The 27,990-nt window shown below is 45.3% G+C and overlaps 1 protein-coding gene across 1 annotated transcript; it reads right to left on the reverse strand.

The window, feature by feature from the left end:
• Window positions 1-75: 75 nt before the first annotated feature.
• Window positions 76-27,990, reverse strand: TOGARAM2 (TOG array regulator of axonemal microtubules 2; the record flags this gene model as incomplete). The annotated part of the gene is made up of 16 exons (XM_080341469.1): window positions 76-460; window positions 1,199-1,273; window positions 2,644-2,730; window positions 6,237-6,453; window positions 7,648-7,873; window positions 9,225-9,328; window positions 10,261-10,378; window positions 11,422-11,580; window positions 12,755-12,990; window positions 15,157-15,262; window positions 18,645-18,786; window positions 20,828-20,981; window positions 21,931-22,121; window positions 24,236-24,279; window positions 25,548-25,690; window positions 27,517-27,990. 16 exons carry the CDS (start codon window positions 27,988-27,990, stop codon window positions 213-215), a joined length of 2,724 nt encoding a protein of 907 aa, XP_080197595.1. The 3' UTR covers window positions 76-212.

The following is a 27,990-nucleotide window of genomic DNA, read 5'->3' on the forward strand; positions in this document are numbered from 1 at the left end:
TAAAGATTTTTTAATTTTTTTAAGGGTTTTTTTGTTTGTTTGTTTTTTTAAACCTGCATCAAAATATACTAAGTAAATCTGTAACTATAAACTCTATCGGGTAAATCCTCTTCTTCAAACACACGGAATAAAACGAATGCCACCAGCACATCCACCTTTGCCTCCAGCTGTCCCACTCACTCCACACCCCTCCGTCTGTTTCCTGGAGCACATCAAGCCTTCACATTCAGGTTCAAGAGGTCCCAGAGGTTTCTCGTCACGTGCTGAGGCTGGTTGGTGGCGTACTCCTTCAGGCTGGGGCCCATGGCTTCGTCAAGGCTCTTTGCAAGCTTGGTGAGCACAGCCCTGACACCGCCGCTCCGGACAGGCAGGGCCTTGTTTCCCAAAAAGAACCAGAGCGCAGGCAGGACATAGCGGTGGACGCTTTGAGGTTTCCGGGGATAAACAGTGGCCACAAGCACTGCCAGGTGAGAGAGACAAACAGATTAACAGCCGTAATGTAAACAAGTACGTTCCTTGTACCTACAAGTACCTACAAGTTTTGGTTCTTGGAAGGCTTTTCCAGCTAATATCAGCAAGCACAAAGGGCCCAATGATCCAGAAACAGGCAACAGTGGCTGATCATCCACTGAACAGCATAACCAACCTCTGAGGACCTTAATCTCTCCAAATCGGAGGCTTTGTATCCGTGATAGACTTATCAAAGTGAATCATACGCGTTTTGTAAATAATTTCACTATCTGCTTCTGCATTACAAATGCCAAAAATGTCAAATCGCTGTTTATTTCCATTAAGAAGTTGTCTAAACCAGCTGCTGAAGATTTTGAAATGCAGCTCAGAGAGGTAATTGAAAGATTTCTAACAACAGAAGTCCCGTGTGGCTGTTCCTTTTGCTCAGCGGCACACAGCACATGGCAGTATGACACCACACGCCAAAACTTCAGCCCACAAAAGATGTGTGCTGCCTGACAGTTTTCTTAAAAACATCAGTGACTAACTGAGGTCTGCGACAGAAGGGTCCAACCTGAGGTTCTTTCCCCTCATACTTAGTGGCTTCTTATGAACAGCTGTTTCAAACTTCAGGATGTCTTAGATAATTACTCAAACCCCATTGCCATGGCATTTGAGCATCTCACAAGTTTAATGGCAATTGCCCTCACAACATTCCCTAAAACAGGGGAACTGAGAAAAATCTTACACAGGGGCCTGATAATGAACACATTCTGCACATTCTCTCTGAAGTCTGTTCTCAGCTCATTTTCTGAACTGAGCTCTGTTAAATACAAACAAAAATTTACTACCAATAGGCTCCTTGCATGGCAGATTTTGCTGAGAGATCAAAATCTGAAATGGTCTGAAGAGCGCTTTGTTATCTTCTGTTCAGTAGAAATGTTATGCAGTAACTATTTATTCTTCTGTAGTGGAAGGACTTTCATTTCCTCTATGCCGTTAATCTAGCATCAGTCATCAACGTTTAAACAGCTCCTGACAGTACCTAAAACCAACTCTGGTAAGCAGGAAAAGGGTACCTATTTTAAAATAGGAGCTAATTTATGTTTAAATGCTATTAAACACGGTGGTCACTATGGAGCTTCAGAACAGAAAGAGCTGTCTGTTCCCACTGAATCCCAGAGAGAACATCTGCGCTCTTTAAAGTAGTTCCAATTTATGTTCAAATGCTGTATTTGAAAAAGAGATTAAAATAACTGTAAAAGTAAATTTTGGATTTACAGAGATTTACTCTATTCAAATTATCTTTAAAGGCCCTTTTGTATTTGTTATGGCTAAACATGCCTTTTTGAGATTCATAATGAAGAAGCAAAGTGTATTAAACCTTGGATTAAAAGATGCTGGCTTAATTAGAAGAAAGTCCTAATTAAAGCCAGGCTATCAATACTCTAGTATAGATTGAGATTATAATTTTTTCCATTCCTTGGCTATTGCTGGACAGACCAAGCTACTATTATAAATCAGTTATCAGCTGTACTTCCAGTGTGTTGCACACTGCTGACACAGTGGACTGTTTGTACATCCTGAAATGAGTCCATATGATATCTGCAATACAGGCAGGGAGCCTCAGTGGGTTGGGCTGAACTGCCTCCTTCTGCCCCCAAATCCTGCCTTGCACAAAGCCCTTGCCTGTAATATCTGTGTTGAGTTTTCACCTACACTGTGGACCCCCAGGCTTTGTTTCCAACAGGACAACAAGAATCCTATGACGACAAAACAAACTGATCCTCACAAATACCAGTTGCCACAGTTTTTTTTCTAAAGGATGGTGGTTCGCTGTAGAACAGGGACCTCTTACAGACCTCCATGACCTTTACTGTACTGCCCTTCAAAGAGAGAAGTCAGCCAGGGTACTTTCAGGCCTTCTCTTTCCTGGAGGCGGGTCCTGAGATGCCTCAGTGAGAGCTCAGCGCTGGAGCCCAAGCGCTGTTCTCCTCTCACACGCTGCAAGCCTCTGCAGAGGCCGGGCAAACCCCTGCCAAATACACCCAGGACAAGTATTTTGCAGGAGGAACAAGCTCAGGACCTTCTGGTGTTTGATAAGCGACTGCACTGTCTATTCTGAGGCATTCCCTTTAAAGATTCCCTCTGAAGACTTGACAAGAAGCGGAGATGAGCTGAAGAAGGCAATACCTGAGAGACATTCTATGGCATCCAGCAGAGCTTTGCCGCTGAGGTAACGCACTCGGCTGGCCAAGATTTGCAGCAGCAATGTGTTATCTGAAAGAGAAACATTGGTTTCTGCTCACTCTTCCCAGGTTATAAGAAACAAAATAGTTAAAAAGGGAAGGAGGGGAAAAGGCAGAGGTAACTGCATTTTGTAAAATGAAGGAAATTTATGCCAGTTTCTGAGTCCTTTACTTCTTTCCTTCAGCTTACTTGGGAGGATTTTAAATTCAAAAAGAAAAGTTCTCATTTCACATTTGTAAATCCAAAGTTAACTGCTGTACAACGAGCTGTGTTAAAACTTCCACATCAGGGCCCTCAAAATTTAAATCACACGTAAGCAATGAAAATGTTTTGCATCCTAGAGCTTTGCAGAAGCGACCTCCTCCCTTGTCTAAGGAAAAGGGTCAGAAGGCTCAAAAGTCCACCCATCCATTCACACTTTAAGGACAAGCTGGTATTAAATCTTCATGCTACCTGTTAGGATCTATGGACAACACTCCAAGTTACTCTTACAAGAGATAATTGCTGCTCATTGCCAACACCATCTGCTCTCAGGTGCTCTTGTAACATCTCTGAAATCGGATCTTGGTAGAGAGACTGAAAAACAACCTGATTTCCCAAAACTTGACTGCCATATATATTTTAACGTCTCCTGTGCTGCCTGTTGTGGATTTGAGGTCTTGTTTTAATTAATAAACTGCTGCCTGGATTGCTCTGCAAGCCTCCAGCCTTACTGCTCTGATAAGCCAAGCAAAGCTTTTCTTGGAGGCAGAATGTATGTGGGATGCACTACGATACCTCGCAGTGTCACCAGGAGTGGCACCAATAGACAGAGTAGGCAACCTGCTTCTTTGTGAACCACTACAGAGTCAAATCCCAAAGTGGTTTTAAGTAGTCCTGTGCTATTAAGTGCTCCGTTTTGCATGAGATATAAAAAAGGTAGTCCCCAACAATCTCCTTGTGAGTGTGCAGTAATGAATTCATCCTGCTACGCTAATTAAGCTTCTGCTTTGGTAATTACACTCTTCTCATTCATCTTTTCAAACAGACACTTCACATTTTGTCCCACCCTCTTGCAGTATTGGCAGATGCTGTTTCACATTTGCTCTTCCTCCCCAGGGAGTGACCGTACAGCTGCTGCTTTGAAAAAAAAACCAAAACACTCTGAGACCTGGAGGTCTTGAGGAAGCACGAAATGTTAATTAGTCATTAATATTGGTATCTACACAGATTTTCAGGGGAACACTTGGGTTTGGGATGGGTGAGGGGGAGCTGCTTGTTTTCTCGTTTTTGTAGGAAGCTAAGTATGTCAGCACTATTCACCTTTCAGTTTAAGAGTTTCAAATGCCCTGTACATTTTGAAACATTAAAGCTCAAATAAATAACAAATTCACCCAGCAATTACTTTTGCTGCCTTGAGAGACCTAAAGACAGAGGAGCTTTTAATAGCTATTAGAGAAAACAAGGCAGCAGGCAGTCTGGTTCTTACTAACCCAGCTTTAACTCCCTGTACTACATATCAGCTAAACCTGCTGGCCACAGGACAAGCAGCCCACAGTTGCTGTATCGAGCAGAGGAATCTGCTTCTCCGCACTCTCATTTTCACTTCGTTCCCCTCTTTGCTATGTTGACAACTACAGGGAAATTCCCCCTCCCCTCTCGCAGAGTGATGGTTCCTCTGGGAACCATCTGGGACTGCTGGTCTGACTCCATGCCCTGGTGTCAGGCAGTGGCCATCTGAAGGGCATTTCTTCCATGACGGAGGACAGGGCAGGACAGATGTCAGAGGAGACAGCAAGATGTCTCGGTCCCATTGCAGTTGAGCTTGATTTGCTGATTCACCTCCACCTACAAGGTGGCTGCCTTGAGTGGGATTATGGTCCCAGGTCACAGCTAATGAATGTGTGTGGCCTTCAGCTGGGGACATCCAAGCCAATGCCAGGGTTAAGGTAAACAAATGATTCGGGCATTATTGGGAAGCAAATTAGTTTGGTTTTAGGTAGAATTTTGGTCAAACAGATGGGGGGGGGGGCGGTGATTTATGTTCTTTGTTTGTATGTCATTTGGGGTTTTTTTGTTTCACATCAAGTGATCAAACAAATTTCTAACCAGCTTGCATTCTTGCATGGATCATTAAAGGTGGCAGATGAGGAAGTCGCACCTAAAGCTCAGAATCTGAGGCATGTCAACACAGAGCGCCTCGGTGCAATAGCTGGGCTCTTAGCTATTAAACTCATAGGAGCAACGGGGCAAGAAGTTGTGCTCTCTTATTCTTTGCTAGGAGCACTGGACATTCCTTTAGCGTTCTGGGGTGTTTCTGTCACTTTACAGCATATGGTATGGTTTTGCTCATGCATTTTTCCAGTAGAGCCTTCCTTCCCCCAGTAAAGCCCTAGGGTCTTGAATTTTGAAATATCTGTGATTCAGTTACCTGTTTGAACTTTTACAAATGTCCACAAAAATGAGCAGAACAAAAAAATATATCCCACCTTGTTTGCTTGAGAACCTGTCTCTGGGTAAAGCCAGTGTGGTAAGAGACAGATGCACCTTGCTCCTGTCCTGGCATCTGCCAGCATGGAAAATTTACAGTGACCTCTCAGAACTGGTGAGAGGGGAATGACGGAAAGCTTCATACAAAACCCTGAAGGGATCTATTTGCCACATCCTCTGTTAGCAGGATTCTGCAACTTTTCCCAAACCTTCTCCCAGGCACCACCAAAAAATGGGTAAGGGCCAAGAGCAGTAAAGGTCTCATCCTTCTCTCCTGCTTCATGATCAGGAACAACCCAATACTTGGAATACAGAAAGGCAGCAGGTCAGCAGATTCACTGAGTTTGCAAAGCAGCTGATGTGGACAAGTTGTTAATTCCACTTTAACACCTGCCTCTTCACACTAAATTTTTCAGGCATGTTCACCCAGTGCTGCATTTTCACAGCTGACATAAATCTGTGTGGCAAGGGAATTTACAGCAGACCTTGGCTATGTAGTTATTGGCTATAGCAATCTTATCCCATGCAGAACAACGTTTGGAACAAGCCATCATTTACAGCTCGATTTATACTTGTTTATTCTAAAGAAGTGGGAAAGAAGCCCAGCAAGAGCAAAGAGCCTCCACCACACTTCCCCCTCTGTGTTTTAAGGAAAAAGCACATTCCTTTCATCTTGTTTGAGTGGTTGTAAACGTAACAGAGTGCACATATTAGAAATCCAATTCAATAAAAACCGTATGCATGCAGTTTCCTGGGAAAAACAGTCATGACAGGTGCTAGTCACTTCCCTCATGCTCTTATAGTGGGGACTTAAAATAATCCCTAGAATGTCCTCTCTGTAATAATCACACCTATGACCCAGGTGATAAGCAGCGTCCATTCAGCTACACATCCCAACATGATACAACCGATTGGGATAAAAAGAACGCAGACAGGACTTCATACACATCTTGCAGCAGCTGGATGTCCCCACAGACAACAACAGCCATCCACAGACTTAGTGCTCACTTGGCTCTGAGATGGAGGAGCCGCAGCTGGGGAGAGTCAATGTCAGAGGTCAGCCTTACCTAGGTGATCAATGCATGCTTTCAGCACATTCACAGCTGCAGCATAGATCCCCAAATGCTTTGAGTTCAGGTTCTCAGTGACTGCTACTACCACAGAGGCCAGGACTGGGTACAAGGCATCTCCGAGTATGGCTGTCATTGAAGCCAGTGCCTCCAGTGCCTGCTGTTTCACTTTCTTGTTGCAATCCTGAAGTCTCGGGACAAAAACATCAAAAATCTGTTAAGAAAACAAAGGACATGAAATCTGGATTAAAATGTCTTTGTTTCAAGGAGAGATGTAGAAACAAGAACCCAGAAATGTAAAACGTGATGTTTTCTGTCAGGTCAGCACTCACTAGCACAATTTCACTGTTTTCCTATGGGCTACTCACTGTAGTGGTTGCACCTAATGGTGGTTGAAAAGATTTTCATATTTTATTAAGAGGTTTGAGTGGGGACAGGATAGTTCATATGGTGTTTCTCTTTACATTATTTACATTATTATTTACATAAATCATCACTATAAATCATTAAATTATTCCCATTTTAATAATGCAATATCTTTGGTGCAGAGGTATGAACACAGGTATTTATGATACCCATTTTTCCATAAAGTTGCCTCAAGTACTGAGGGCAGTATTGATTTTGCCAAAACTGTGGCTGGATGGGATCCAAGTTTTGTTTTTATCTGTCTCAGCATCTGCATCTGGAGGAGTGCAGGGCTCTGATGAACTCTTCAGTATCCAGACCATTTGTCTAGCTAACAGGTAGACTTCTGAAGTGTAATGTGTTGTGTAGTTCTCATTAGAGCAGGTTCAGTCCCTTGACAGCCACATTATCAGGCACCATTTGCTGGAAAAGGGGGAAAAAAAAAAACAGCTGCTGGGAGGAAAAGGAAGAGATCTATCTCTAGCCATTGTCTTCCTCTTTCCAAAGAGAAAAAAGGACCCACAGGAAGGGTGAGAATGGTCCCAATCAGGAAAGGGATGAGGATAGAAGTAAACAGGCACAGTTGTGTCTGCAATCGAAGAGAAAGTTTACAGGAGTATCCTTTAATTTTTATTTTTTTTAATCAACAGAGCCTGATACTTCTCCTCCACCCCAACCCATTTCTCTTCTAGAGAATAATTTCCAGCCTTTCAGTGACTGTATTTCCTTTATTTTAACCTAACTGGTAGTAAGATACAGCAAAAGCTACAGCAACAGGAAATTCTGTCGCATGAACAGCACCAACAGGCACCTGCCAGAGAAATACATTTGGACTGAAATTACTTTCCTGATGCCTGGAGTTGAATGAAATTATTCGGGGTGAGAAGAGACCAGCCTGTCCCAGACAGCTAGTATGTAACATAAGACACACTGTTTTAACTTTACTGGTACAGGCTTGGGAAGGGACCTAACAGGAAAGGAGCGATGGAGATGCCCTACCTACCTGGGGAATGTTAGTGGAGATGAGCTGGGGGTTGGTTTTGCAGTGATCTAGGAGGAGCATCACTCCCTCCATTCTTGTCTGAAAGTCCTTAGCTGTCAGGAGCTCGCAAAGCTCCTGGCGCTGTTCAGTCTCTTCCTGTGATGGGCGACGGGCTGTGTGACGGGCTGTTTGACGGGCCTTCTGACGGGCTGTCTGAGAGGGTGGCATGGGTACATCAGAGACAGGCCTTAAAATGGAAAATACAAACAAAGTTAGACTTTTGGTGATAATATCTCCCTTCAGCTAATTGTGAGGAATGTAACCTGAGAAGGCTTCCTAATGATGTGATTTCAGCTAGATCTTTATCTGAAAAGCAGCTTTGATCTCATTACAATCATTACAGGAGACAATCTGGACTTAACATTATCACTAGTGCCTACTCGGGAAAACCAAGGCACCAAGGATGGGATGCATCTCATTTATCTTCAGGTGTCTTCCCAGGTACTCATCCAGTATCCCTATGTGGGGAAAAGTAGGCACTACAAAGTTTAAATGCCTGATCTTATGGCAGGTGTCTGTATTATAAGGAAATTAATTGTCCTGGAGAAGTGCCTCTACAACAGGTATGGGAATCTGGATAAATAGCTCAGATGCATCTGAACAGATGAATCCTACCCAGACAGATCAAGGGGCAAAGCTGAAGGGATCCAGAGGATCAGGAACAGAGGCAAAAACTGAAGCCAGCCATCCCGCTACTGCCCCTACATTATTGATTCCTTAGCGGCTGGATCCACAGCTTGACAAACCCAATGGGAACAATTCCCTTGGATCAGCCTCTCTCTGCCATGAGCACGAGCAGCTCCTAACCCCACTACTGAGGTGTGTGGTCATCTTCCTGCCACTGCTGAGCACAACAGAGCTAAATAAATCCACTCTGTTATCAGAGAAGAGCAGGTACAAGTGGCTCTCTCGCTGGCATGGGGAGACAGCAAGGACCAAACTCCTATCTTGAGTGCTGACTGAGGCACAAGGGAAAAAAACGTGCTGTCCATCAACCAACCAATAATGGGTCTCAATGACATGAACAGCTACAGAGTCCACACTGGTATGTCTATTGACCAGAACTGCCAGTACCGTTTGTGAGTCAGAAAGCAATGACTCAGCCAGGCCAAACAAAATGCATAGGAAGTGCTATTTTTGGGAATGGCATCTTGGTTCTAGAATGGGACTTCTCATCAAACCACCCATCTCAAAAAGACTCCACTGAGATAGGAATACCCTGATTAACATGACTTGTCCCAAACCAAACAGCAGAGAAATGACCCTCTCGCAGCCTCCACAACACTGTCCTCGCCACCGCACTGGATTTTCTGAACTAAAACTGGTGGGTGTCTTCCTCTCTCTCAATTTTTGTGGAAAACCCTCCAGAGAAGTTGTGTTCAGCCTAATGTAGAAGTAGACATTTTTGATCACAGAATATTTGTGGGGCAAGGAAACAATCTCTGGTACCCCTTGTCTCCACCAGAAAGATTTTTTTGAGGAAGAGACATGCAAAGCTTGCCATGTGCTTTGTCAGATATAACAGAAGTGCTCAGTACCCTCCATTAGAAGGCAGGTTGTCCTGGGGCATCATCAAGCCATTTTTCTTAGACTTCTTCTGCTCCTTGGCAGATGGAGGTTCACATTGATGGTCTTCTGTCTCCTACACAAATACATAAAAAACCATGAATCCACAGAAGATAAAAGAGGAAATTACTTGTTTAAAACACAAATTGTAACCAGGAAGGATCACTGCTACCAAGAAAGGCTTAGGAAAACATTTCCTAACTTAGAGAGGGAGATGGGCCAGAGATCCAGTGATGTCTACTATTTGTTTTCAATAACATAAGGTAGGTTATAGGTGCTGCCATAATGGGCAGCAATATAAAATTCAGAATTCATTAGTCTTGTGCACCAATGGGAATAATGCAAACTGGTAAGGAAAAAAACTGGTGGGAAACATTTGGACTTTCTGGAGGGTGGCCCATTGTGTTGGGAGTTTATTTGGTTTACGCTCATTCTCCCTATCCCCGCACAAAGACACATTCCTGTCTAGAACGTAAATGGAAAGGAATGAAAAAAACAGGGATGATTTTCCATGGGATGCTGAATTCATGAAGCTTCTTCCAGCTTCAGAGAGCATAACAGCAGGGCAGCGTTCCCAGAATACACACAATATATGTACTAATTATGATTGCCCTGTGCATCTTTTGTATATTTGGAAATATTTTTGGCACTAATACTTCATCTCTTGCAAAGACTCTACTACCTTCAGCAGCACTATTCTCACTTCCTTGCTTTATTGGGGGGTGTGGGGAGTAGCATTGGGTTTTCTAATGCTTGATGGTAAAACCATTTTCTCCTACTTTCCTTTCCTGTTTGTGGCTGATATTCAAAATACACCCACTTTCTTTCTAACTATACTAGTTCATTCACTGTCTGAAGATAAAAAGGCTGAGGATCAACAGCTCATTCCCAGGAGCAAAATGATTCAGCAGAAGAAGAATGAGGTAAAGAAAGATTAGGTATGTTTAGTCTCATATTAGCAATCTCAGTACTAGCATAAAGAAGACATTTCTCCTGCCAAGCACTTACTTTCTGCTTAATCATTGCCATAACAGCTTCCAAGTCACGTGAGGGGGCAGACTTTTTCAAATAACTATCAAATTTTGGATGACTCATCAATAAACTCAGCATCTTCCGTCCATAATATCTAACACAGGAAAAAGAGAAATTAATACAGACTACTACTGTCTTTTCCCCCTAGCCTTGTCAATAAATGAAGGAAAAGCATTAATAAACTGATATTTTAAACTCAGCAATACCTGCATGAGGAGGTATTACCTCTTCAGCAAAGAGATTTACCTGCCACTGCACAATGCTACCAGCTGAACGCAAGAGGAGAACATGGGGTAACAGGAAAATACTATTTCACTCTGAAACGGAGGGTATGCTTCTGTGGAAGCGAAAGATCCCGTGGGACAAGTGAAGACCACCTCCTGCTTGCATGTCACGGCTTATTCGCAGTGTCTTGCTGCCATTGCACTATAATTTACTTCCCCTTAACTGACAGAGAAGCTAGAACAGATGACCACATGCTTACTATTTATTATTCTATACTACATGTATGCACACAGGGAGCTAATTGACCATGTGTTCTTCACATCTATTAATCGGAATTTAATTAATAATCAGACTAATGGTTTGGTTTGGTTTTTGGTTAGTTGCTTTGGTTTTGCTACTATGAAACTTCAGCTCCTGTGAAGAGGGAATTTGGAGGTCATTCAGCCACAGACAACAACATTATACAATGATTGGGAAGAAAAATTTGCGACTACAATAGGCAACTAAATCTGCAAAAGGGATTTAGAAAGACTGAACACATCGCTTGAAAACAGCTGGATTTTTTCTAGGACAGTCTTAACCTTCCCAGAAATAGATGTTTGGGACCATTCAGTGACAAACAGTGGCCAACGCTTCAGCTTTGCATTGCACACATAAGACGAAACAGAATTGTTTGACTGACTAATCTGAGCTCAGCTGATCTGAATAAGGAATCATTCAAGTCACAGGAATTTGTCAATGGTCCCTCTTGCTGGACAACCTCATCTTACCCAGTACAGTCATCTCCCCAGACATTATCCACACTGTGAAGTAACTTTTTAAATTTTACCTTCCGCTCTTTTGTGGTTTTATCATTTATAGCCAGACATCAAACAGTTTTCACATTTTAGGAGGTGAAATGAAGATCATCACCTTGTGTCCTGATGACAGTCCAGAGCAAGATTCACCAGCATGCACACCAGCACCTCAGTACTGGTAGGTATGCCTGACAGGAGCTTCTTGGCTCCAATTCGCTCCATCGCAGCCAGTAGGTGTTCGGCCGCAGTCTTGCGCACCAGGACATTGCGGTGTCTGCAAACAAGGAAACAAAGACTGGGGCAGGGGGAAAAAGAGGGCCAGAAGCACAGGCCTCGGTCACAGCATGGTCCCTGTCATTGCTGGGGAAAAGACACACAAGTTCTTACTGCCATTTTAGCCACCTCTAGATGATTTGTCCTCAGATAAACACAAAATTGGCATTGTACAGAGAGGCTACCTGCAAGTAAGAGGAAGGAATTCTACCTCCCTGGACTGTTTGATACTCAATTTCTTTCCTGAAATTTAGTCTGGGAAAGAGGGAAATGAAAGACAATTCTTGCTGACTCATCAGAGGGCTCCGCTACACAAACAGAACTGCAGCAGTCCTGGGGGTTATTCCACCTGTTTATCTCCAAATCTGCAGAGGGAAATTTTTCACAATGAGAACAACCAGTCATTGGAATAATCTCCCCAGGGAAGTGAGTTTCAGCTGGACAGGGTGCTGAGCCACCTTGCCTAGACTGCACTTCTGCCAAGAAAGGTTGGACCAGGTGGCCCAGGAGGTCCCTTCCAATCTGGTACCCTGTGATTCTATGATTTAAGGCAGCATTTGCTTCAGTTATCCCATGGGAGTCAGCCTGTGAAGGCACCTATAAAGCTGCTCACTATCTCAAGGCTGACTTGCAACATCAATTTGAATAGAAAGTAGAGATCTCAAGGACCTGACAGTCAGACAGAGCCCCCTTAGTAGGAGCTGAGCCTGCTGAGCCGCACCCAGCACGTTCTCCCCAGTGTGCTCCATGTGTTAGCCATTAGCCACCTTATTTCTCAAGTTAGTGGCATAATGATGATGCATGGCTTTTCTCAGTGCTTCTGTGGTTAGCGTTGTGAAATACCAAAAGGCGCTCACTGCTAGAATTGCTATTGTCCCTCTTCCCGCAAAGCCACAACGCAGTATCACCACGCGTTGCAGGAACTTTTGCTTCCCCATCATTCACCACATCTCACCAGCATTGACATATTGTGAGAACAAATAGGCTGCAGTAGGGGAGAAGCAGATGCAAGAGGAAGGGAGAGAGGATTATGATCAGAGAATCTAATCACCGAGTTCACAGAAGATGCAGGAGAAAGGACCCTTCCCTCCCATCCATTCCCTTCTGCCTCCCATCCCTTCCTCCTACCGACACAATTCAAGGTGAAAGATAGCACTGAGAAAAGAACGACGTACTGGACTCCACTGGCCATGAGAGCAGTCATTGCTCGTGCAGGAGTCACACTCGCCACCATGAGCCCCAGGGACTGATTGGCTGCTGTCTGAATGAAGTCGCTGGTGTCCCCCATCTTCTGCAGCAAGACGCGAGCAATCTCATCCACTTCGTGGTCCATGTCCTTCTTCATGGTCCTGAAGAGCTCTCCAAGAGTGTTGATTGCACAGCAACACACCTTCGAGCGGAGACTGTTCACCTGGGGAAGTCATGAGGGGAAATGTAAGAACCACCCTGTAGAGAAAATAATTTCACCAGATGAAAGTCCCATGAAACAACATGACTTCTCACCGTGTCCAGATGGAACATAGGAGCACAGGAAGAGCAGAAGACCACAAGCACAGGAGCACACTTACTCTGACGCCAACTTCTTCTCTGGCCTCAGGCCCACTTATACAATTTTAATGAGACTGAAAGCTTTAAAATATTGTTTAATCTAGAACTAAGTGTGCTACTCAACCCATAATGTGCACTGCTTTGATTTTAGGCCTTAAAAAAAAAAAGTCAATGGCTGTTTTTAAACTATAAAGGCACAATTCATAAAGACAAGACAGAGAAAAAGTGGTACTTTCCTCCTGTCCAAAATCGTAGCACTGGCAGTTTGAGCACTCAACGAGGAAATTGAAAATACAGGCTCAAGTCTACAATCAGGCCAATATGCAGCATGGACTTGGAGTCCATCTGCTGCTCTGCCTGGTCAGGAGAACACCAGCTGTTGGACTCTAGGTACTCAAGGATTTTGGAGGTCGCACACAATTACAGCTGCAGCCGTGGGGTTTTGCAGCACTCAGGGCTGTTCTTGGGTGACCCCTGCTTCCAAAAGTCTCTCCCATAAGGGTAAGGAAGAAATAACTGAGAGTCACGTGCTTCATTTGAAAAATACTTTGAAGGACAGACCAGTACTTCTTTCTGCCAGAATTAGTTGTGCCTCTTAATAAAAGAAAACCACATAAGTGCTAGAAGTGCTTGTGAAAGCAAAATCTGGGACTGGAGTGAAACAAAAGCTGAAAGATGTCTCTGTGCATGACTGCAGAACAGAGAGGAGGAAATTTCCTCAGAAATATAAAAGTGATATAAAAATCAGATGAGCTAACCTGAAAGGGCTTCTCGTCCTGAGCCTGATCTCACAGGGGTAGGATCTGAGTCCTGCATAGCTAAACAGAAGGGTTTAAAGAGTCCAACAACATAAGGGACATTCAAGCCTCCAATGTCATTAAATATTGGACAAGAGGAGTTGCTTTCATGGAAATGAGCTGTCCTACTGTCTTCTGCAAGCAAAGGAAAATGTCATATATGGGGCAATCATGTAGTAAGAGTACAAGTCTGTGGCCTGAACTGGCTGCTAAGTGCCAAGTTGGAAATACAGCCATAGATGTTATTAATTAGCTTAGGTCGAGACCTCTCTGTTCACTGAGATGAGGCAGTGAAGCTGTGTGACTGCCCCGCTCACCCCACAGCCAGGCTGCTCTCAGCACCCAGCTGCTGCTGTGCAAAACTTCACAGGTGCACAGTGTAATAAACAATTCTAAGAGTTAGAGATGCTTGTTCATTAAAGCTTCTTAAAAGGAAACGCTCAGGGGTTATTGTGCAACACGGGAAGCCCCTGCCCTTTGTTACGCAATTGCCTTAAATGTTCGATCCTCTAAAGGCGGGGGGGCAGGGGTAGGGGAGAAGAGAGGAGATAAACTGCCTGGCAACAGATGACACGTGCGCAGAAAGAGCGAGTGACGTGGCACCTCAGCAACCAACCCGGCCCTATCAAAAGCCCGGAAGCCGTTTTTCCCGCGCGCCACTGGCGCAGCGAGGCCTCCTGGGCCGCCCAGCGCTGTCTGCGCTTAGTGCGGCGAAATCCATCGGGAATAGATTTCTGTTATTCGAGTTAATTTCGAGTCGAAACTTATTACACACAGAGTCAACAGTTCAGCGGAAAGGGCAAGTTACCAAAAAGCAAGAAGAAAGGAAGGAGGAGAAAACATCATCAGGAAACAGGAAAATCAACACCTGCAGCCCCTCACCCGGGTTGCTGAGGAGGAGGAAGCAGCGGGAGGAAGCTGGGAGGCAAAAGCCGCAGTGATTAATTACAGCTTGGGCAGAGACTTGGGCTGCGGCAAATCACCTGCAGGTTCTGCATTTGTATATTGCATGAGAATGACCCTACCTCAAAGAGAAGAGACACAGATGCCCTACATGCCTGTAAATACAGCTACATGTGCAGACAGATCATAGAGATAGTTGACATAGCCCTTAGAAAAACAGGGAATAAAATAGCGATGAAGGCAGACACCCACCTAAATGAAGAAGCACATATTAACTCTGTGCTCCATGTATGAGGTACATAGGACACAACTGAACATAACATTCTTACCTCTTTGATAACTACCAGAGAAACCTCATGAAGTCTAGAACGAAGGGCTGCTGAGTGGGAGATGGCCAGGCGTCTGATGGTGATGAGGCCCTTGACTTTCTCCTCCCTGAAAGGCAATTACCAAAAAGACTGACTTTTCTCACCACCCAAGAACTTGGCAGCACCCTCTGAAATTACCAGGGTGTCGGCTCAAACAAGCACAGGGAGGTGCTTCTTATACAGCACTTAACTAAATTGTGGACTCGTTTCTACAGGATGAGGTCGTGTTCAAAAGCATACATAAATCCAAAGGGCAAATAGATGGTTTCAGAATGGCTGGGTTAATTTGCAGCTGTTAAACAAGACAGCCTTCCTGAAATCACTGGCACATAAGGTCTCTATGTCACTGCTTCCTAGAAGCTGGAAGACTGTGCCATGTTTCTGTTTCTTGCACGCTCCCTGTACCCTGTGTCTGAGAAACAGTCCCGTCTGGCTGTTACTGGGGCGTTTTCCCTCTTCGCCATCCCCACAGGGCAGTGCAGGAGGGAGAGTCTTCACTGCCACTTCTAGCTTGAGTTTGCAATCTACAATCTAGTCTTGTTCCCCACAGCCTTGCCCTCCCCTCCCCAAAAAAGGCAGCATGTCATAAAATACTCCATACCGGGGCAAGAATCACAGTATCACAGTATCACAGTATGTTTGGGATTGGAAGGGACCTCAAAAGATCATCTAGTCCAATCCCCCTGCTGGAGCAGGAACGCCTAGGTGAGGTTGCACAGGAACATGTCCAGGTGGGTCTTGAATGTCTCCAGAGAAGGAGACTCCACAACCCCTCTGGGCAGCCTGTTCCAGTGCTCTGTCACCCTTACTGAGAAGAAGTTTTTTCTCAGATTTAAGTGGAACCTCTTGTGTTCCAGCTTGATCCCATTGCCCCTTGTCCTATTATTGTTTGCCAATGAGAAGAGCCTGGCTCCATCCTCATGGCACTCACCCTTTATATATTTATAAACATTAATAAGGTCACCCCTCAGTCTCCTCCAAACTAAAGAGACCCAGCTCCCTCAGCCTTTCCTCATAAGGGAGGTGCTCCACTCCCTTAATCATCTTGGTTGCCCTACGCTGGACCCTCTCCAGCAGTTCCCCGTCCTTCTGGAACTGAGGGGCCCAGAACTGGACACAATATTTCAGATGGGGTCTCACCAGGGCAGAGTAGAGGGGAAGGAGGACCTCTCTTGATCTACTAACTACCCCCCTTCTAATACATCCCAGGATGCCATTGGCCTTCCTGGCCACAAGGGCACAGTGCTGGCTCATGGTCATCCTGTTGTCCACCAGGATCCCCAGGTCCCTTTCCCCTACACTGCTCTCTAATATGTAATTTCCCAACCGATAGTGGAACCTGGGGTTGTTCCTGTCCAGATGCAGGACTCTACACTTTCCCTTGTTAAATTTCATTAGGTTATTCCCCGCCCAACTCTCCAGCCTGCCTAGGTCTCGCTGGATGGCAGCACAGCCTTCTGGCGTGTCAGCCACTCCTCCCAGCTTAGTGTCATCAGCAAACTTGCTGATAGTACACTCTATTCCCTCGTCTAAGTCGTTAATGAATATATTGAATAATACTGACCCCAGTACTGACCCCTGAGGTACTCCACTAGATGCTGGTCTCCAACTAGACTCCGCACCATTGACTACCACTCTCTGGCTTCTCTCCTTAAGCCAGTTTGTAACCCACCTCACTACTCTATTGTCTAGACCACACCTCCACAACTTAGCAACTAGGATGCTGTGGGAGACTGTGTCAAAGGCTTTACTGAAGTCAAGGTAGACCACATCCACGGCTCTGCCATCATCCATCCACCTTGTTACATTCTCATAAAAGGCTATGAGGTTGGTCAAGCATGACTTACCCTTGGTAAAGCCATGCTGACTGCCCCTAATAACCTTCTTATCCTTGATATGCCTTGAAATAGCACCAAGGATATGTTGTTCCATTACTTTCCCAGGGACAGAGGTGAGGCTGACTGGTCTATAGTTACCCGGGTCCTCCTTCTTGCCCTTTTTGAAGATTGGAGTGACATTTGCTTTCCTCCAATCCTCGGGCACCTCTCCCGTTTCCCAAGACTTGGCAAAGATGATGGAGAGCGGTCCAGCAATGACCTCAGCCCTGCACTCGCGGATGCATCCCATCTGGACCCATGGATTTATGGATGTCCAGTCTATTTAATTGCTCCTTAACCCAGTCCTCATCAACTAAAGCAAGCTCCTCCATTGACTTGGCTTCATCTGGGGTCTCAGGGGTACAGGGCTCCCCAGGACAGCCTCCGGCAGAGTAGACAGAGACAAGGCATTCAGTAATTCTGCCTTCTCTGTATCTTCCGCCACCAGGGCACCCACCCCATTCCTCAGTGGGCCTACATTGCCTCTGGTAATGAATAGCCAAAAAGCTGGATTTTCCAGAAAATCCCTACTTAAAATAACACCTACACCAGCAACGTGTTATTTAAAAGTAGTAAAAACCCACCTCTTTCAGCACTTTCTTAGTGAAGGACATGAGCTACATGAAGACACGTTACAGTCACTGCTCACCAGGGCAGCAGGGCAGGGCTGGGCATCCACCCCCACTGGGGTCCCTGAGTGTAACCCAGACCTTTCACACCTGCAGCAGCTCCCTGCACCTCACAGGGCACCAAACAAGAGTGGGAAAGAGAAAGGAGAGAGGGGCAAAACAAAGCGCTATTGCACAAGGAAGATATTGCATCATGGAAGACTTTTCATGGTTATCCCAGTGTGAATGGAGCCTTAGTGCACATATGCTGACTCAGAAATCAAAGAGACAACCAATATCACCTGAAATTTGCTGAGTCTCCTCCTGTCTGTGTTCAATTTCAGGACACACTGTGATTATCAACAAAAACATCTTTGGCCCATATTAAGCAGTGAAGAAGAAAAAGGTTAATTCTAAAAGTGCCAGATTCCTGAAGGATTTTTTTTTCTTTTTACTTGTCTTCTGCCACAAGGCTTTCAAAAGAAATGACAGGCTGAGAAACTCCGTACCACATCTCAGTCCATTTCTCAGAAATAGGAAATAGGAACTCCCCATAGGTGCTTCTGGAACTTTGCCGCAGGAGGACCAGAGAGAAATCCTCACTTAGTCCCACCTGGGCCGGCCCCCAAATCTGTAAACTCAAGACCACTTCCATCCTGCTTCTGGCCTCAGCCAGCAAATCATCTTGTTGTCAACTTTCTCTCTTCCCTGAAGGCTTCATTTGCAGCTACGTGGAGCAAAAAGCCAAGCTAGGAAACAGCAGGGACCTGCTGCGGCAGTAGCGCTGCTATGGACCAAGGCAAATAAAAGGCTGCTCTCACATCTTTATATTGTGATTATTTTGGAGTGGCTTCAGTAGTTCCCTTGGGACATCTGGGCTGTCTGGGCTCAGAGGCACTAGAAAAAAGGTTCTAACTTACCTTTATACTGAGAGGGAGAAAGAGTGAACAGGGGGCTTTCTTACCAGTCATCGCTGCTGAGCCAGGTGAGCGCGTTGACCAGTGCCTGCTGTGGGTTAGGGTGGGGTTTGGCTTCCTGGGCGTCCCTGCACTCTGGCTCATCTGCCCCCTTGCAGGTGTCCAGAGCAATGGGCGGCAGTGAGTTCACTGTAAGGAGAGCGTCAGACATCAGCATTGCGTACCCCAGGGCGAGGCGCCCTGCCACTGAGCAGATGGCAACCCAGTCCCCAGCCAAGATTACATATGCACGCAAACTGGCATTGATTCAGTGGCTTCCCTGCTGTCTGGCTCATTTTTCCAGCACCCAACCATCTCCCATTCATCTCCAGTTGGGCATCAGCTCCTTGTGTGAACCTGAAAATTGCACACACAGAGACAGCTCCCACATCTGTATGGGTACCACAGCCAGCTTGCAGATTCATAGTGCTGCAGGGCTTACGCTCACCAGGAGCCAGTGCTGCTCAGCAGGACTTGCTAACCCCAGGAGTAAGCTCCTGAGATGTGCACAAACCTCCCTGTATCATCTGCTGTGACCTGAGGCAGTGGGAACAGAGGGACCCTGTAACTTTCTGAGGAAACATCTCCAGCTGTCCCCAGCGAGCACCGAGCCTGAACAACCAAGTCCTGCTGGGCTTGGTCGAATCCACAAGGAGCAAGTGCCAGGGAATAGTGATACCTGACCTGCTGAGCCTGACAGCACCTCTGTTCCCATTTATCTCAACTTTTCTGGACAGCAGGCAGCTAAGTGCACATGCATTTTAGCATACCATCGGGAAAGTAGTGGTTTATGGATTTCACTGTTTTCCGAGCATGAGGAATATTTACTATTTCAGAGGTACCCATTGGCTGTATTTTGAAGATGCTGAGGTGAAATTCACTTGTCATCAAATGTACTTGTTTGCAAACTATGCAGTGCCCAAGCTTTCTCTTGTGGAAAAAGGCAATTTCTAGTCTTGATAGTTGTGACCAAAAAAAAAGCCTTCCAAATGTGAACTGAGAATAAAAATATGTAAATATAGATGCAAATTGTTGGCAAACACAGTTTCTTGATGATAAATATACCAAGTATAAGAACAGTCAGATGACAGATGCATTTGTTATGAAACCTATTTATCATGGAAAGCATTGTAGGTCAAAAACTTCATGCATTGCCTGCAAAAGCTCATTTCCTAAAGTGTAGACGTAAACATCTGAGCTGTCTAAAAGTACTGAGTATAAATATTACATAGAATCTATGCACTACTATGGACTCTGTAGTGTTTTTATGCTACCTTACGTGTTCTACAAAGTATGGAGGAACTGTAAAATCAAAAATATTCAGATGGGTACTAATTTGGATGTTACCAATACCACTGTCACTGACATCACAGTATCACAGTATCACAGGATGTTTGGGATTGGAAGGGACCTCAAAAGATCATGTAGTCCAATCCCCCTGCTGGAGCAGGAACGCCTAGGTGAGGTCGCACAGGAACATGTCCAGGTGGGTCTTGAATGTCTCCAGAGAAGGAGACTTCACAACCCCCCTGGGCGGCCTGTTCCAGGGCTCTGGCACCCTTACTGAGAAGAAGTTTTTTTCTCAAATTTAAGTGGAAATGTACATACCACAAATGGTAGTGCGTGCAGCTGTACAATCAGAGCCTGTCAGCTGCAATTAAGTCAGCAACCCTGCTTGCTCATGTGGGTAAAACGTAAGCTCTGGCTAAGGGCTCCAGCACAGCTCTGTACTGTGAGCTCCTCAGCAAGGAGTGGGGTGAGCAGGATAATCTGTCCTGTCATGTGAGCAAGATATTTTGTGTTTTAATTAGAAACAGTTTGATTTTGTTTATTCCAGGGGCACCTTGGTTGAAGAGCCTTCTTTTGGACTCCCCCATTCACCTTTCCTGGAGGCTACTCTCAATTAGAGAGTCTGAATCCCCAGTGTAGTTTGCAAGACAGAATTATCCAGTCTGAAAGACTTCATAGGAGAAGTGGGGAAAGTGATTGACTGTGACTGACTCAGTATGGGCTGTGAGCAAGACACATCATGCCTCTGTATTTTTCTTTGAAAAGTGGAAATAAGTCCTGTTTAAGCTTCCACTCAGATGCAAGTTTAACAGCCTTCCAGTCCAATTTCATAGACATTTGCAACACTATGTAAGTAGCAAGCAAGCAAACAAAAAGGCCCCCAACTATTGCAACCACTTACTTTTGTTGGCTGCATCCCTGGGGTCGATGTTCAGTGCAGGGAGCAGCAAGGACTTTTCTGGCTCTTCCTCCCTCTCCCTAAGCACAATCCTCCTCTCTCTCATTTGCTGTTGGTCTACTTTCTTCTGAGCGGACTTGCACAAGACAACGCGGATCTAGTTGCAATGGAAATAAATCATGGCACGTGAAAAACGATGCACAAACCACACACAACACCTCATCAGGAACACAGTGGTAACACGTCATCTTCTTTACTGCAGCTCCATATACATCTCAATAGTTTCAGAAGAATTCCTCCTTTCCTCATCTTGGCAGACAATTACAGCTAGTGATGTGTAACACTCCATTGCCATAACCTTCCACTGGTCCAAGGTGCTGTTTCTCAATCTATGTCAGGGAGCCCTGCTTGAACCAAGAGAGTCATAGCAGCGCTCCAAGACAAATTAAGAGCTCACCTTACCGTGAGCAGGTGGTTCAGTTCCTACAGGCTATGGCAGGGGAATAAAACCCATCTGCAATAACCAGCAATGAGAGGTAATTTGCTGTTTCTTAACATTCATGGCCAGTAATTGCAGTTGCTTCTCACTTCCTTGCTTCTGAATGACTCAGCTGCTCTTTGAGAACCCAGAGTCCAAAAAAGGAGTCATGTGAAAACAACTTGGAGGAACATTGGTCTTATTGAATCGAAAAACTGTGAATGAGATGGTTGTGAGATACAGCAAGAAGGGTAACTAAGGAAAAGCAAGGTCTTCTATTTTATTTTGCAGCCTTCCTTGCATTCAGCATTATAATCTTTGCTTCTGTGCTTCCAAGCATGCACTGTGCATATATTCTCTAATGTGTAACTTGCCCTGCCATTCAGATCTGCTCTAAATCGGCCTCCGCACATAAAGAATGCTTTTTGCCTAACCTCAGCACCGCCTCCCAACCAGTAACTTCTGCACCAGGGAAAATACTCAAGTAATTGCTCTGTAGTTATCAAATGTATTCCAAATAGAATCTGCTCCACAAGAGGGGAAGATTATGATTTTCAGTGACATTTTGTGCTAAGCACTGAACAGTCATTGAAAAGGAAGCCTGCTCACCCCTGTCCTTAGCCCTTACCTTTTCATTGCTGATCTTGAAGTCATCGACGCTCAGAAGGCGAGGCCTCTCGCGGTGGCTTGTCTCCTTGGCCTCTACGGGTGGGAGGCTTGGCAATGGGACCACAGGCTCACACAAACGTCTGGCAGGCTTCACATCACGGGCAACGCGATGGTGGAGAGCAGGCAGAATGGGTTCCAAAGTCTGGACCTCTGATAAGACACGGATATAGATTGTGTATGATAACAGTAAGGAAGATATCACCTTTCCAGACAAATGGGGTACTACCATATTGCACTGGCAGCAGAAATGACATTGCTTTGTTGGCCACCAGACTCAAACCTACTGTGTGATAAAGGCCTCAACCCTTGGCTTCTGGTGAGCAGCTGTGTTTGACAGAGAAGAACAGAGAGATGGAGATTGCCCTTGCCAAAAGGGTTTGTCTCTGTTCCTATCCATTTTGATTTTAGTAAACATCCTCTTTTCCCCCGTTACTAAAGAACTCCTGGGTTTTAATAGCTATATTTAATAGTCTTTGTAGAGGTAAGAATTAACATTTCCTCCTCTTTGCTGGAACATTTTAGAGGCCCTTGAAAGAAAAGCTTAGGATTGCTAGAGTGTTACCAAAAGCAGAATTGTGCTCTTGAAGCCAGAATTCATTTTCTCCAAGGGGTTTCATTCTAAATTGCAGTAGGTCAGCCCACTTTCTGGGCAGATTCACTAAAGGCTGATTTTCTTAATGGGAATAGCACAGTGCAGCTCATTCTGAAATACTCTCCAAAAGAGCTATTAAAACTCAGAGAACTAATCATTCCTTACATGGCTTCACACATGATAAAATCATGTGATAGCCAAGCAGTAAAAAAGGAATAACTTTCTTAAATCAGGTTTTTTTTCCCTGCAGAATGGTCAGGTCAATAATAAAAGAGGGAGAAAGATGGTTTAACGATATATCTCATTTCTAGTCTATAATGTATCCAGCAAAAATGTCACATTACTTACTCAGCAATAGTTCTCCCTAGTTGCACCCAGCATCCCAGCTGTATATCAGCAATAAAGGAATCATTCCTATCGGGAATGCCCATTATTTGTCAGGACTAACACTGAGCTGAGGGACCAGCAGATCTTATTGCTTCTTCTGCATCAGCACAATTATTTCTCCAATTCCCATCTCTCCTATCGCTACAAACCCACAGATGGCAAAGGGGCAGCAACGGTGTCATTGAGGTTTTCAGCTTAGAAGTACTGGCTGACACAGACGCACCAGACACCACATTTTGTCTTGCAGAGCTCTAATTGCTAGTGACAAGGCAAGGCAGGGAGCAGGGGAAAGCCAGTGGGCATCTCCTGTCCAAGCCTCAGTGTGCAATACTGACATATGCACATAGAGTGGGGGAAGAGATTTGTAATCATAAACCCAGCATATGTGACTTGGGGTAAATGAGTTGCAACAAGGAAACCTCATTACTCGGCATTGAATTTAGGCTTGTACTTAAAAGGACAGAGAGCTCACATCCTGCGTAGGCTGGATCCTTAAGTCTCTTCGTAAAAGGAAAATTCACCAGGACTTGCTATCATACAAGGTTTCACTATTTCTTCCACTGCAAAAATAGGCTATGCTGATTAATCTACTTCAGATCTGAAAGGGTTCAGCTCAGAAGCTGCTCAAGAGAAGGTTTTCTCCTTCAAGTGTTGGAGGAATGAGTGGGCCCATTTCTCATTTCATGCAAAATGCCTCATTTTTCTCTAACCTTTGTGACATTAGAGAGCATGCTGAGGCATAAAAGGTATAAGCATGAGTTAGGGGAACATTTTCTTTTCCTCCTGTGCATTTCCATGGCCCCAAGGTACCCTTCTAGCTCCTGCCATTCATAACTTGTAGGTAGTTAGGGTCTGGCGGCCAGAAGATCTCGCGCTGTACGGAAAGATAGTAGCCCCTCCCTAGGTAGGCAGGAGTATGTGAGGCAGGCAGGCGGACGTGACATTGTAAACCTAAGGTATATAACGCTGTGTTACTTGTTAATAAACGCCATTTGCCGTCCACCACATTGGTGGATGCGTGCTGATGGACCGAGCGACCTGGGGTGTGGTCGCCGTGCTGTTCCTGAACCAGGTCGTCACTGCCTACTGAGAGGCAACAATAACTCCATGCTGGAGTCATTTTCACTGGATCAACAGAGCACATTTCCCAGTGACTGGTCTCTGAGGAGCCATCTGAGTGCATCAAAAAACGAAAAAAGTTACAGGACAGTTTTCAGCTGAATTTTCACATTGCCATCCATGGGTCACCTGTGTTCTTTTTAGGGCAACCATGCCCTGTACCCACCTCGAGATGTAAAAGTCTTCTCTTCACTTCTGCCTGATCTTGACCTTAAGAAAATGGAGGACAAAATAATACGTGAGGATACAGAAAGAGAGGCAAACTTCCTTAGCGAGGTCCGTCTCATGAAGGAGAAAATGCAACCCATAAAACCAACAATACGCGAAGGTGATTAATTGTCACTAAACCTTCAGCTGCTGGAGTCACACAGAACTGGTCAAGCTCCAGCTGAAACACAGGATTTCAATTTGGGCCTTAACTATCCAATTCTGCCGTCTCTGCTTTCAGAGTTGAGTGGCTCCCACTGTTCATACATCCTTTCTGAATCAGCAAGAGATGTTAAGCCAGCCATTAGTCTGTATTGAGTGCAGCTACCTTTATAGTGCTGTAGAAGCCTAACATTGCTTGGCCGTGCCTTAAACTGATGACAGTATCTTGTTACATGTGGAAATACCACTGCTGTCTCCTGAGAATAATTTTACACCTCCCTGTTCTTTTTAGAAGAAGAAGGGTTTTTCCAACTCAGCTGGTAGGTAAGTATACTCAGATTGCACTGTAAAAGCTATGCTGAAGCTTTTGAATTGGAACTGCATTTCTGTGACTCCTTATTTATTGTTATAACTAGGATAAAGCTGACAGCTAGATTTCCTCATGCATATCGAAGCAAATATCTTTCCATCAGTTACAGCCTCATAACTGTTCTCTAGTACTTTCCCCCCTTTGATCTTAAAACCGTATGCAAATATTAGGCATCTATAGAATTAGACATCTATAAACAGAGATTTATCTGGGCTTCCATTTTAGAGTGAAGGCCCAGACACAGAGAAGTTATAACTGATGTTTACAGAAGCAGCATCTGAATTTACAGACAGCTCTACAGTAGCCAGTATTTGCCCTAACATAACCTTGCAGGTACAGATATTGGCAAAGATCACACACAAAACCAGATGCTGTATTCAGATCCATGCAATACAGTTCCCAAAGGGTGCCACAAAGATTACAGAGTGAATCAGTATCAGAGTCCAGCAGAGAACTTGCTTTTAAGTTCCACTTAAGTCCTGCCTCCTCCTGTGCCCCACCACCCAAGATCTTAGAGGTGGCTTTGAGGTGATCTTAGAGTTGGTGAGAGTTGGTTGAGTTGCTTAGAGCCAATCTTAGATGTTGGCTTTAACATGGTGCTGGTCACCAGAGATACACAAAGTGGTGAAAGTACAGAAGTTTGCATAAATATCTTGAAGAACTGACTGTGGAAAACAGTCTCACAAGATGAGAAGTGTGAGATGGAAGACATATTGGAGAAGCGGACACTTTGGCTTACCTCATCTCTGGGGCCTCTTGGAAATCTGCAGCACTGCCAGGAGTCCCATCAGGTGTTGCTGACTCGAGGATGGGGGGAAGCAAAGCCGGTCTCCATGACTTGTTGACATTGTCACCACTGCAATACAAGTGCAGCTGGGAAGCCTGGAAATAGTAGAACAGTGCTCAGCTGGAGCATCCAGTCTTCCCCCTTGATGCCAGAAGCAGTTTAGCCATGCTCTTAGCTAGGACATGGCAGGAAAAGTCAAACTGGTGGAGCAACTTGACCTGGGATGGGCAATGGAAAGGGAAGTAGTGAGGGAGAGACAATGTCCCCATGCTGTTGCCAGCTCTCTCCTCTCACTCACCTCTCTAGCAGTGGCTGCTTTCCCACCTGGCATCCATCTGCTTGACATAAGGATGTTCTGCATGCCATTGCCTCTATAAGCCTTTCTGATGGTAAGGGAATGGGCTTAGATCACTAGCCTCTCGTCCCTAAAGCACCTACCAGGCATTGTTGAACTCCAGCCAAGTCCCCACATAGTCATTTTGCACACTGACAAAACCTGCTTTTCTCAAGCCCATCTTTTTTTTCTGCTTTCCGCCTTTCCCCTACTAGCCCTTTGGCCCAGATTCTGCTGTGCTGTCGAGAGTTTTTTGGCTGTTGCTGTGAACAAGCCAGCGCTTGATGTGGCTGAGGTGCACTCGGACCACACGGAAGTCAACAGAAGCTGGTCTGTCTTCCCGCCTAAAGCTGCATGAGGGGCACTGTCATCCCTGCAGTGAACAGCTCGTGGACAGTGCCCTGCAGCTGATCACCATGGGCGGGGGGACGCGTGACTGCAGACAGTAACCAATCGTTGCCTGAGTTTGTCGCGTGGCCACTAAGCAAAGAGTATATAAGGGTTGTTAAAACGTGTATCCGGGGACATTGATATTCAGTGTAGTTAGGATTTCATTAAAGGGTATTGATGTTAAATTCATATTGAATTAGACTCATTACTCTCGCCGGCCCGCCCGTCCTGCTCAAAGAGGTCCTGCCGGCAATTTTGCATTCTCCACATTGTCTCACGACACTGTGCTCTCTGGATACTTGGTGCTCTCCAGCTCCCACATGGTTAATTTCAGGCTCACCATCATTTGTTGAAGTTCAGCAGAGCTCCCACCCTGCAGAATCTACTGGCTTCAGGGTAACCCCCTTGGTGTTATCGCAGTCAGTCAGGCCTGCAAAGCAGAGACACAAAGCATAGTAGAAGCAGCACTGCAAATATAAAGCACCTGAAGCTAAATATTTCATTGGACAGATTTATTGGAGGCTTCTAAATAACTGCACAGGGAAACATGCTCATGCTGGCAGCCACTTGAAGCAGGCCAGTGGACAACACTTACGCACTCCTACAGAGCCACCAGAGGAGCACCCTGGTCCTCTGGGCTCCTGTCGAATAACAGAGAGCCCACAGACCTGTGCACACCCAGAATTATTCACCTGCACATTCACCCTCCAGCTCCTCTCCCTGCCTCACAGTCGTACACCCCTACAGCAACAGGGAAGGTTATTGCAGGGGGCACATGCAGTTTGCCCCATGGTCAAAAAACCCAAAATTTTGACGGTGACACCAACCCTTAAGCCACCTGTTGATGAGATGGGCTTTTCTACTCCTCTCTTTATTTAGCTCCTCATCCATCCCAGATAGCACAGGAACTGAGGCAAATATCACTTGTGCTCCCATCCCATGAACTGACCAACCCAGTGCTTTAAAGTCTTTTTTAATTATCTTGGTACTTCTTCTGTTGATGTCCTCGCTGCCAGCTTGGACTACTAAGAGGGGATAGTAGTCTGAGGGCTGAATTAGCTCCGCAAGTCTTCTATTCTGCCCCAGGAAGACAGCAGACCTCCCTGTGGGATGCATCTGGGCGACATATAGGGCCCCCTGTTCTCCTCAGAAGGGAGTCGCCGACTACTACCACTCTTCTTTTTTTTTCCTTCTTACAGCTGCAGTTGTAACCCTTTTTGTAGATGAGGTCCATCCAGGGGGCTCTCCAGGTGGATCTTCTTGGCTGTCCTCTGCCTGGTTTTCAGGGTCCAGGGCCTCATATCTATTTGTTAAGGGCACCAAGGGTGGTGATGGGGTTCGAGAGAGGGTTCTTTTACCTCTCCGATCAGGGACCTGTTTCCATTCCCCCCCATCAATTAGATCTGCTCTATCTGCCTTATGGCAGGAGGGACAAGGCTTTGCCATCTCCTGTTGCACACCCTTAGGAGTCAAAAGAGTTTGACCCCACCAGTCAATTTCTTCTTCACTCTCCCTAATGCTCCTTAGTCTCTCCACCTCTTCCTTAAGCTCTGCCACTAGGCACAGTAAGTCATTGACCTGGTCACATCGTACACAGGTGCCTCCCATACCATTCTCTGGTACTAATGCCAGGCACAGACACTGCACAGCCAGAAGCCTGGGTGGCTGCAT

The sequence above is a fragment of the Nesoenas mayeri genome (assembly GCF_963082525.1).
Source record: "Nesoenas mayeri genome assembly, chromosome: 3".
NCBI classification, from domain to species: domain Eukaryota; kingdom Metazoa; phylum Chordata; class Aves; order Columbiformes; family Columbidae; genus Nesoenas; species Nesoenas mayeri.